Source organism: Nicotiana tabacum, chromosome 22 (assembly GCF_000715075.1).
Source record: "Nicotiana tabacum cultivar K326 chromosome 22, ASM71507v2, whole genome shotgun sequence".
NCBI lineage: Eukaryota > Viridiplantae > Streptophyta > Magnoliopsida > Solanales > Solanaceae > Nicotiana > Nicotiana tabacum.
In genome coordinates this window covers 162,752,850-162,763,378 of record NC_134101.1, presented here as the reverse complement: position 1 = coordinate 162,763,378, position 10,529 = coordinate 162,752,850, and the positions used below count along the sequence as shown (strand labels likewise).

The following is a 10,529-nucleotide window of genomic DNA, read 5'->3' as shown; positions in this document are numbered from 1 at the left end:
TGTAGCAACAAAGTCAACCTACGGTCAAATTTAGGAATTCTTTAAACCTTTAAACTTCTAATTTTCAACAAATTACCTTAAATCAAGTTAGGGACTTTCAAATTCGATTTCAGGCATATGCCCAAGTCCCAAATCACGATACAAATCAACCGGGATCGTCAAAATACAGATTCGGGTCTGTAGTCAACTCAAATGAGTTTTTAAGACTAAATTTCACTTTTTCATAGATTTTTCACATAAATTTTTTTTGAAAAAAGATACGGACTGCGCATGTAAATTGAGAAAGGCTAAACGGAACTATTCGATGTCTAAGAGCACATAAATAAAAGATAAAACTATAAATGATCTATCGGGTCATCATACAAATCGAATCCCGAACACTATTAGATAGGAATTTACTCAAAACGTGGAAACCAACACACGTGGTATGTTTTTAACAAAAATCAAAATCTGTATTTGATTTCAATGTTAGAAAAACTTGGAATCCCAGAAACGTAGTAGGTCTTGTACAAAAATAATTTTAATTTTTGATCTTTTAAGCCAAGCTTCAAGTAAAGAATTTTGTGACAAGTAGTAAAATTTATAATTTTAATAACTTGTAAAGTATAAAAATTAAAATTTAAAGAAACATGTACTTTTATCTTTTTTCTCATTTTTTTTGTTGTAAAATTTACTACTAGCAAAAGTTTTTGTTTTTAAATAATCCGTTCATCTCAAAAAAGTATGGCGGTGTTAAATCTATGAAAGTCAATACAGCATGTTCATGCTAAGATTTCTTAATTTTTATGAAGTAACATTTATATATCTAAAAATATACAGCATATCACCATTTTAAAATTTAAAATATTTTAATAGATTGTAGTAAAAAATATTTAACTTCTCAAATAATGCCAGTCTTGTTTATGTTGACTTCCCAATCAATAATAATGCTTGTGATTTCAAGCAGTGATGAAGCCGGATCAATTGAATCCTTTTTACTAGATAATTATACTATATCTTTCTATATTTATATAGTATATTATTTGTTAAACTCCGTTTACATAAAATAAAATTCCAGTGACAACTTTAAACATGCCAATTGTTTTCCTACATATCCACAGCAAGAAACTGTAAGAAGATGGTTTCCAAAGATGAAGACTTGTCATTAGTGACGCAGAGGATGATGTTTATGTAGAGTGTTCCCCAAGTACCAAAGTGAAGTCCTAGTCATATATACTGTACTAACTAGATATCTACATTATGTGTATGTGTAGAGTGTCCTCCAAGTAGTGCCAGCGTGAAGTCATAGTCAATGCACAAATTCTAGATCTATGGAAAGGAGGTGATATTTCACTTTCCAAAGTAAAGATACACATTTCTCGTGACTAGATATTTGCCTATGGGACCAACCATGCCTTCACTTGCCCAACCGCCTCCAACTTGCTTTGTCAAGAAATTTTAAATTTATTAGTTATATATAATTAATTAATTTTTTAAATATAAATATATTATTTAATCAAAAGCTATTGGATTCATCCGAACTTCTAGTTGTGCCCATGCCCCTGACTATAGAAATCATTTATACAGTCAAATTATTTATGAGATAATTATAAATAAAAATCTTCATGATAAATATAAATCTCATAAGCAGAAATGGTGTTCTCGAGAAAGAGAGAGAGACCACTCACTGCATGCATACTCCCTTTATTCTTTGCCCACTTCCACTGCTCGAAAATGAAACGTAATTAGGTCTAAGTGTAAAGAATTGGACCATCTATCATCTCCTTCTTTCTTTTTTCCAGCGGCGGATGTAATATGGACTAGTTAAGCGGGTTTTAGCAGAATTCTCTGGTTCCGGCTCGAATCCCAAATAAATACGTGCGTGAAAAATAAGCGTAAATAAAATTAGATATATGTATTATAATATCAACCCTTTCAAATCAGGATTTATGTCATCTAAAGTTTGAATTTGCGACTGCTTGCATTATGGTTATAATCATCTTAATCGGGTGAAATTTTGATTAGAATAATATTTGGGCATAAGATTCTTAAACTTCACTTTTGCACAGTCAATAATATGTCATGAATTGTGCCTGCAGAACAAGAAAGAAAAAAAGTGAGAGAAAATAGAACTTGGTATTTGGTTTTTGAAATCCGTATTAGCACACAAGTTCGAATTGCTAATGAACCTCAAAACAGTGAGATATGTATGACAAGCAGGGACGGAGGCACAAGCCGCTCGAAGACCTCTGGGACATGGAACAGTACTTTAAGGTTGTTCGTGCCCCTTTTGACGACCAAGGTACAATGGCAACAATCTATCTCTCCGGGACTTGGAGTCCGAATTCAATAACTTTTGCTCAAACAATATAGAACCCAATTATTAACACTTGAAATCGTGATTCAAAAATTCAGAACTCATAAGATTGAAATTATGGCTATGCCTCTGATGACAAGTAAGTTAAAGTTTCAATACAACAACAACAACAATAACAACATCGACCCATTGGATAAAATTATCCTTTGTTATTATTGTTGTTATATCGAGACATGAGCAAACTCACACAGACAGAGTTAGTTAATGTGGGAGTAAAAGTGGAGCCAGAATTTTTACTGAATTCTGAATTTTAAAATAACGACTTCAATTGCTAATAGTTGTGTTTTAAATTTAATATTTTTATATATTTAATAAATTTATTAATTTCAACCCGTAGTTGGATTTATGCCTCCGTCCACACATTTGGTGTAAATATATGATGTGCGTAAATGGTTGCACCAATATCCCCGTTGTCAGTCCAACGTATCTGGTGGAGATATAAACAAAGAATGAAAAGAGCTACAAGCTTCGGAAGATATCTTCCTCTTCTATGGGGGACCCAACCACCCTTGTGAAAAGCGATAAGATTTCTGTGCCTAATAACCACTCTGTTCTTTTCACAACCACTGGTTGCCTAAATAAGAAATACTTTCTAATCTTCCAAGAGACTCCTCCCACCTCTACACCAAATTGTATCTTCTTTACAATTAAATAATCATATCATATTTCATCACACACACACACACACACACACACAAAAGACCAACAGACATGACTGAACTGAAAGAGGATCAAGAAGATCAGAATCAGCAGCCACAAAGGCGGCTCTGTGATTTCTGCGGTGAAAATACTGCACTTTTATACTGTAGAGCAGATTCTGCTAAGCTCTGTTTTAGCTGTGACCGTGAAGTTCATTCCACTAATCAGCTTTTCACTAAGCATACACGTTGGCTGCTCTGTGATTCTTGTGATTCATCTCCAGCTTCTATATTGTGTTGTACGGACAGTTGTGTTTTCTGTCAGAATTGTGATTGGGAATCTCATAATCTGTCCCTTTCACCTGCTCATGAAAGGAGACCACTTGAAGGTTTTACAGGGTGTCCTTGTGTATCTGAATTGTTGTCAATTCTTGGATTTGAAGATTTGGGGAAGAAGGCTCTTTCGTATGGGGACTCTGTTACTTCAGATGGAGGAGGATATGGCTTTTCTGATTGGCTTGTTTGGGATACTCCTTCTGTTGTTAGTCTTGATGATTTGATTGCTCCTAATGATTCTGGACATAATTTTCAAGCTATTGGGGTTCCTCCTCTGCCCAAGGTTCTTACTCTTCACAGACCCTTTTAGCTCCTTTTTCTTTCTAGTGTGAAATCATCCTGTCTATCCTTATAGAGTTTAGTATTTTGCTTTTATTCTTGTAAGTGTTTTCTTGGCTGCTCTACCATTTGGTGTTTACTGGGGTGAATATCTGTTTTATCTTGCACCATATTTTACAGGATTATAAATAAGACTTTACCATAGTCTAAATAGTTTTTACTCGGAGGGGAGCCTTTTAAGTTTATGGGTTCCAAATTTCAGAAAAAGCAACTTAATGAGGTTCCGGATAAATTATTTATACATAAATTAAGTGAATATTTTAGCCAAAGCTACGGAGTTCTGTCCAAGACGAGTTACTGTTTAGGTATTTGTTTATAAGAGTGAAGAAGTGGAATAGTAACCTAGACAATAAGGAGTGTAGATTAAATTACAGTGTAAAAACCTGTAGTTTTTTGTGCTAATAAAATAGATACTCTTTTTTTGCTACTAAATAGCCTTTAGCGGAGAGAAAAACTGCTGTGATTTCTTCTTTTATTTATTTATTTGTTTTTGAAAGCAGAACCGAAATGCTGCATGTGGGAAACACAAGGAAGAAATACTTAGTCAGCTTCGTGAACTATCAAAGCTGGAACCAAATTCTAGTGATGATCAAGATGATATTGTAGCATTTCAGTTCATGGAACCTGCCCAAAATCGTCATTTGGGATTTAAAGGTTCAGGATTTATGCAGAATTCAGAGCACGCTGTAGTTCCTTCCTCTGAGGTAAACCTTCTTTTACCTAAGCACAATTTCTTTTTCTTTCTTCATTCTCTGTTGGTCTTGTTACATGGCATAGTTCAAAAAGTAATAGTATAAGTTTATTTTTTGTACCAAAAATTGTATGTAGTGCAACTTGGCTGTTAAGATTCTTATTTTGCTAATCACATTTATGATTTACCAAAAAGAACAATCAAACTTATTTTTTTGTAATGTGATCTCAACGTCACATAATCTTGGTCCTTGCCTGCAGGGAAGTGCCTTTAACTGGTGCAGTGATACTGGAGAATTCACAGATCAAGGCTTTTCTTCTTCTTTAGCAGATTGCTTCATTGAAACAAAGTGTTTACTTCCCGACAGAGATTCAGATGTTGGTGATGCTTCTGGTGGAGCAAATGAAGAACAATCTCATAATCCTTCCATTGCTGAAACATTCCAAATGGTACCTAAAGTTGCTCATCGTGAGTTAAACAGCCAAGAAAGAGAAACTGCTGTCTCACGGTACAAGGAGAAAAAGAAAACAAGGAGGTATAGACACTCGCTTTTTCATTCTGTGTTTAGTCCTTTCAAATTTCAAGTCTGTGGTGTATCAGTGTATAGGCCTCCTGTGATGTTCAAGTCTAAATATTCTAAATTTCTTATTGCTATCTTTTAAATGTTTTGCATATTAGGTGTTAGCTTACTGGGTAAGGGTTATTTGCACCTGATATGTTCTGTTTAAACTGTTAGAGTTCCGGTCCAACAAATAGGCAAGACACTTTACATACCTGAACGATATAATTTGTTTGTGGTTGTTTGTTCTTGATGTAACACTGTCGGCATCTCTCAATCATCGAATGGCTATAGTTCCTTTCCAAATTGTGGTACTATAGTTCCATCGGAGCCATTCACTATATTATAGGATGGACGATTTGGGGGCATAGAATGTTATATATCTGATCTTCAGATAATCATAATTACCAACTTATCCTCAGAGAACAAGTAATGAAGAAGAAAAGTGGCAATCTGAAAAGGAGCAGAAAGTTATCGAAAAAGACTACTAAGCTTGTTTGGCACTTTGAAATTAATTGTGAATAGATGTTTATAAATCCTGTGTTCAACAAGTTCCTGATGATGTCAATAATGTCCTATATAGCTCCATATTTAGTGCTACATTGACTAGATTCTGTGACATTGCTTTCATTCCACAAGACATGTACTACACTCAAATTATCTTTTTAGAGCACATCCAAGCGCGCTTTCTTTATGACAATGTAAAACTCAATCTTGCATCCAAAGTATGATTTATCTACGATCCTGTTGTTCAAAAAGTCAAAATAGGAGATGCTTTATGATGGGCTCTTAAGACATTATGGACCAGTTATTGTTCATTCTGTCTTGATTGGTGTTGTCTTTTTATTAACTATCATGTTTCTTGACTGAGATGTTTTCATCAAGATATGAGAAGCATATTAGGTACGTGTCAAGGAAGGTTCGGGCAGAAAGTAGGACAAGAATCAAGGGGCGTTTTGCCAAGATGGACATGCATCAGTAATGTCAAACCTTCTTTTTCCAAATAAGGTTGCGGAAGCAAACAATCCAGGACATTTTGCCGGTTCATTTGGTCTGCCGTAATGAAGGTTTTGTTAGTTTGTGTCATGTGCATTGTTCAAATCTTTTATCAGCTCTCCGCATCTATAGAGGCAATAGGGAATCCTTTCTTTCAGCATGTACCTATAATAATTTGTAAAGATAAAAGTTGATAAATCATGTAGCTGTGCTAAGAGAAGAAAGAGAAAAGAGTGAGATTTAGTATAGATGTTTTATCTATAGCTTGCTGTGGTATGTAGGCTTTTGCTGTTCAGCTCATAACTCATTGAAGTATCTAATCAAATTAGTCCACTTCTGCATTCTGTGTTTTAAACAGCTGGTTCATATATTTTTTGGAATTTTTTTTGTTAGTTCCATTTAAACAATTAGAGTGGATTGTACTGACCTCTTTTTCGCATGTGTGAGCGTGATGAGTAGAAACTTGCGATTGTTTTCTTCCAGTTCTAGTCATTTATTCTGTAGATGTGATGGAATTTCAATTATATCGACTCTTGAGGCAGGTTGATAAAAAGTTCTGCTGGTTAATTATGCGCTTCTTTGCACCAACATCAACCTCTTCACTACCTCCTCTTTCCCTTTCACAACTCAAAGACGACTTATCATTTTTCTTTTTGTTAAGTAAATGGACTTTGAGCTGAACTGGACCCTAAAAACTAGTTACCATAGCACGAGTCCTACATATGGAAATTAAACACAATAACATGGATTGAATCTTAACTTTCATATGATGTTAAGAAAATGGGCGTTATAGGATATATAATGAGACGACAACTCATATGATGTGACTCTCGTATTAATGTGGGACAGTTTAATATTTATGTTCTTGCTCTGCAACCGTGCCACGTTGAGCGTATCATTTCTGGATGCATATCTTAATGGGCTTGAAGATTTCTTGCTCCCCATTAATTTTGACTTATTAATTCCCTTAGTAGTATTTTTGGTTGTTGCTATTCAATAGTAGGAAGTATAGCTTCAGATCCATTTCTCCAGGATATGATCAAGATATGGTCAGGGGCGGATTTAGGGGCGGGAGGGGTACATCGTCGAAAAATTACACTGCATATATAAAGCAAAATCTGTTTCTTACCTCTATATATTAAGTTTTAAACCCTCTTAACACAACTTAAAAATGTAGTTTAGTGGTCAAGGGGGTTCAAAACCTTTATAAGGTTATAGGTTCAAATCCCACTATCAACAAAAAAAAATTTTGAACCCCCTTTTGTGGAGATCCTGCCTCCGCCACTGGATATGGTGTTAGGTGAACTGATAATGCTAGAAAGAATTTCAACCTCCGCCACTGGATATGGTGTTAGGTGAACTGATAATGCTAGAAAGAATTTCAACCTCCGCCACTGGATATGGTGTTAGGTGAACTGATAATGCTAGAAAGAATTTCAACCTTTTTTAATAAGAGATACGAGTACAAAGTACGTGATATAATAATCAACTTACGTTATTCAGAAGGACGAGAATTGCTTCAACACCATGACTAACTTATAAAGATCCGGATTTAAGTTATATACGCTGACGGGGTATAATTCTTTTGCGGTATCAAAGCAATTTAAGTTATTTGTAGTGCTCTTGATTAACAAGAGAAACCTTGGAGCCACGACATAATTGTCTTTGTGTGACCTATAGATCACGAGTTCGAGATGTGGAAACAGGCCATAATATTAATGAATGGGTAGGATGTCTACGTTATACCCCTTGGGGTACGGCCCTTCCCTTTACTTTATGTAAATGCGGGAAGTTTTATGCACCGGGCTGCGCCTTGTAGTGCTTTTGATTAAGAATATCGAATGTCTTTTTTAAGAGGTGATCGAAAACTTTAAAAGACTAATATGAACTGGAGATAAAGGTTATATAGTTGGAATTAAAGACCGTGGGTGCAGACTAAGATTGATCAAAAGCCCAGTGCATTGCCCAATTAGGCAGGGATTTGCCGGCGTTGCTGATAATATTTGTGAAATTCTGTGGCAATAGTACCATTGATTAATGGTAGGTGTATTAGTGTAGTTCATTAATTAGATCAGCTAGTGAGCTTTTTCAAATTGCAATGTACTGGCTGTGTAGCATACTAATATAGCTGATAAATAACACATAAATAGAGCGACCATGAGTACAAGTTGCTGCTTTCATTAACAAATTCGAGGGCCATCATATAACTCTTTTGGACTTATAAATGCAACACCCTTTTACTGCTTTAAATATTTAGAGAAGCTGTTCTGTGAAGATTCAAAGGGAGGAGCAACACCAGGCAAAGAAAGAAGAATGAACCGAGCATAGACATAACAAGAGCAGCTCCCCCTTGGATGCAATATCTCTTGAAAGCGTAACAAACCTTGTGCCAATGCGTATGAGAGTTGCCATTCAGTGCAATGACTCCAATTGCAGCTGAAGCCCCGTTGGCCGAGAAGAGCAGCGCCACCATTGTGAGGTCTAGAGCAATAACAAGCATTGAAGAGCATGCCCAATTTCTTCTACTTCCACCCATATTTAGAGCTGGAAACGCCATTGATGTTGCTGCATATGCACATGCTATTGCATTCACTACCACAAAGTACCTGTCGTTAATCCACATAAAACATCGTTTAACTTTTATACACTGACACTGCAAATAATTTTTATGAGGAGTTTAAAGCTCTAGGGAAGAACTCTAGCGCAACAAATAGGAAAAGTACTCCAAAAAAATATAATCTTTTTTTTATTTGGACGTATTGTGGCTATAAAAGTTACAACATAGACATCAAAAGGAAGGTTATTACGAAAAATTACATTAGTGATTAGAGCGATATCCCCTTGCTTTAGATAGAATTGACTTCTTCCTAGCAAAGAATTAACAACAACTGATTCAGTTGTCCTCTCTATACTCAAATGATTGAATATTTGTCAAGCAACATAAGTGTTAACCTGATTAAAAGCACTCATCGCTTTCCACAAGTAACAAAATAATTATCTGCTAGTCATATTTCATTCAGATAATGCCGTAGCCAGGACTTCAGAAATTTTGGAAGCTGAACATGCTCAAAAGATGCTTAAAGACATTGTAAACTATGTCAAATAAAAGATAACTATTGGTAATTATCCATAATAAGACAATTTACCTGCTAAGTTTAAAGTATAAGGATACTACAAAATTAAAATTATTTATGTTGTGAATATACATAATAAGTTGAACTCATATTGCAGATGACTTTGTATAGTATTATATGCTAGAATAATTCGCTTACACAGTGGAAGACATATAATTCCATTTGGCAGTTAGAGTAAGGTGCAAAGGAGGTAAGCCGTCTACGAGAGTTATGGCAACATCCTGAGTATCTTTGTTGGTGCCAGCCACAATAGCCGCTACTAGAGTGAATATTAGCCCCATCATTCTTAACACCATTTCATAGCTTCTACAACTATTTTTTGGCTCAGAACCTGTGTTATTTATCTCCACTGTCTTCATTTTCTTGATCTCCTCGCTGCACCCATCAAGTTCTCCTCCATTTGTGTCCATCATATATAATGTTGCAGTTCTGAATTCTTGATAATAAAGACCGAGGGACAACGTTCAGTATATATAACAAATATATCATGGAGCAGCTAGCGACAGGTGGTTGCGTGCAGATACATACTGTAAGTGAATAGAAGATTAAATAGAGATCTGTAGCAGTAGTGCACCAGAGAAATGAATTATGATAGGGTAAATGAGGTAGTTGTTTACTTACCCTGTAGCGTCGGTTGTCGGGTAGTACTGTTGCATTCAATTCAATCAACCAAGTTTTATTCTCAAACTATAGTGTATTGCAGTGTGGATGAGTGAGAAGGAGAAGAGAGAGGGAGTGGTGCATTATTATTAATAATCTTCAGACTGTTTAAATTTTAAATAAGCTCATATGACTGCTGAAAGTGTACCTTTTCAGAGAGTTTTGTATGTTCTACATGATATTTATTCCCTATTAGAATTTCTTTCTCTTCTCAGTGCTCAGAAATTTCAAGTCGTATTCTTCCGGAGCTGGAATTTTGTCACAATCCTAGAAAGCAAATTCCTTAAGGACAGAGAGTACTCTATCAAATTAAAGCGTCTATGCTATAATATAGTGCATGCTTAATTAGATCAGAGCACGGCCTAATGCATATGAGAATTCCCTGTAATTTGAGTATTTTTACACAGAGTGGTCAACAATAAATTCTCTTTCTTTATTCAGATTTTGGGACAGCTATACATTTCTAGATGGAGTGGGGCTTTGCATTCAATGGAACATCAATTATTAGGATACATCAAAGACAAAATTAACAAGGAAAATAATGCACGTTATCTTGGGCTGGTTGCTCATTGCATTAAATTCTCCATACACCAGCTAGCTCAAGTTGCAGGGAACTGTTTTATTGATGGATGCCTTGTTGTGGAAACAGGAAAACTCCATGTGGATCCCTTTCGAAGTTCTCGTCTTCATTTGCAACATCTGGGGATGCCTTTCTAGATTCGTTATGTACATATCAACAATAACAGCGTTTCGTTGCTAATCTCAGATTTACACCAAATCGATTAATACAAAAAATATGTCGTATATGTAAACTCAATGA

General features: G+C 35.4%; 2 protein-coding genes across 4 annotated transcripts; one reads left to right on the top strand and one right to left on the bottom strand.

The window, feature by feature from the left end:
- The first annotated feature begins 2,762 nt into the window (after positions 1–2,762).
- LOC107814991 (zinc finger protein CONSTANS-LIKE 13) lies at positions 2,763–6,256 on the top strand. The gene is made up of 4 exons (XM_016640497.2): positions 2,763–3,613; positions 4,170–4,373; positions 4,621–4,895; positions 5,805–6,256. The coding sequence occupies exons 1-4, from the start codon at positions 3,068–3,070 to the stop codon at positions 5,899–5,901; spliced, it is 1,122 nt and encodes a 373-aa protein (XP_016495983.2). The 5' UTR covers positions 2,763–3,067; the 3' UTR covers positions 5,902–6,256.
- A 1,817-nt stretch (positions 6,257–8,073) lies between these two features.
- LOC107814990 (CASP-like protein 1E2) lies at positions 8,074–10,073 on the bottom strand. Of its 3 annotated transcripts, none has more exons than XM_016640495.2 (3): positions 9,858–10,073; positions 9,188–9,485; positions 8,074–8,521 (listed from the first exon to the last, which is right to left on the bottom strand). In XM_016640495.2, the coding sequence occupies exons 2-3, from the start codon at positions 9,460–9,462 to the stop codon at positions 8,161–8,163; spliced, it is 636 nt and encodes a 211-aa protein (XP_016495981.1). In that variant the 5' UTR covers positions 9,463–9,485; positions 9,858–10,073; the 3' UTR covers positions 8,074–8,160. The 3 variants fall into 3 exon arrangements, with proteins under 3 accessions (XP_016495981.1, XP_016495980.1, XP_016495979.1); XM_016640494.2 differs by lacking the exon at positions 9,858–10,073 and adding an exon at positions 9,671–9,833; XM_016640493.2 differs by lacking the exon at positions 9,858–10,073 and adding an exon at positions 9,671–9,832 and having other exon boundaries at positions 9,188–9,576.
- Between the last annotated feature and the right edge of the window lie 456 nt (positions 10,074–10,529).

Bases quoted from the DNA above. Each gene is read 5' to 3' on its own strand.
- LOC107814990 (XM_016640495.2), bottom strand. From the start codon at position 9,462: ATGATGGACACAAATGGAGGAGAACTTGATGGGTGCAGCGAGGAGATC. The intron at 8,522-9,187 runs GTAAGCGAATTA...GATTAACGACAG, and splicing joins AATTATATGTCTTCCACTGT to GTACTTTGTGGTAGTGAATG.
- LOC107814991 (XM_016640497.2), top strand. From the start codon at position 3,068: ATGACTGAACTGAAAGAGGATCAAGAAGATCAGAATCAGCAGCCACAA. The intron at 3,614-4,169 runs GTTCTTACTCTT...TTTTGAAAGCAG, and splicing joins GGGTTCCTCCTCTGCCCAAG to AACCGAAATGCTGCATGTGG. The intron at 4,896-5,804 runs GTATAGACACTC...GTTTTCATCAAG, and splicing joins GAGAAAAAGAAAACAAGGAG to ATATGAGAAGCATATTAGGT.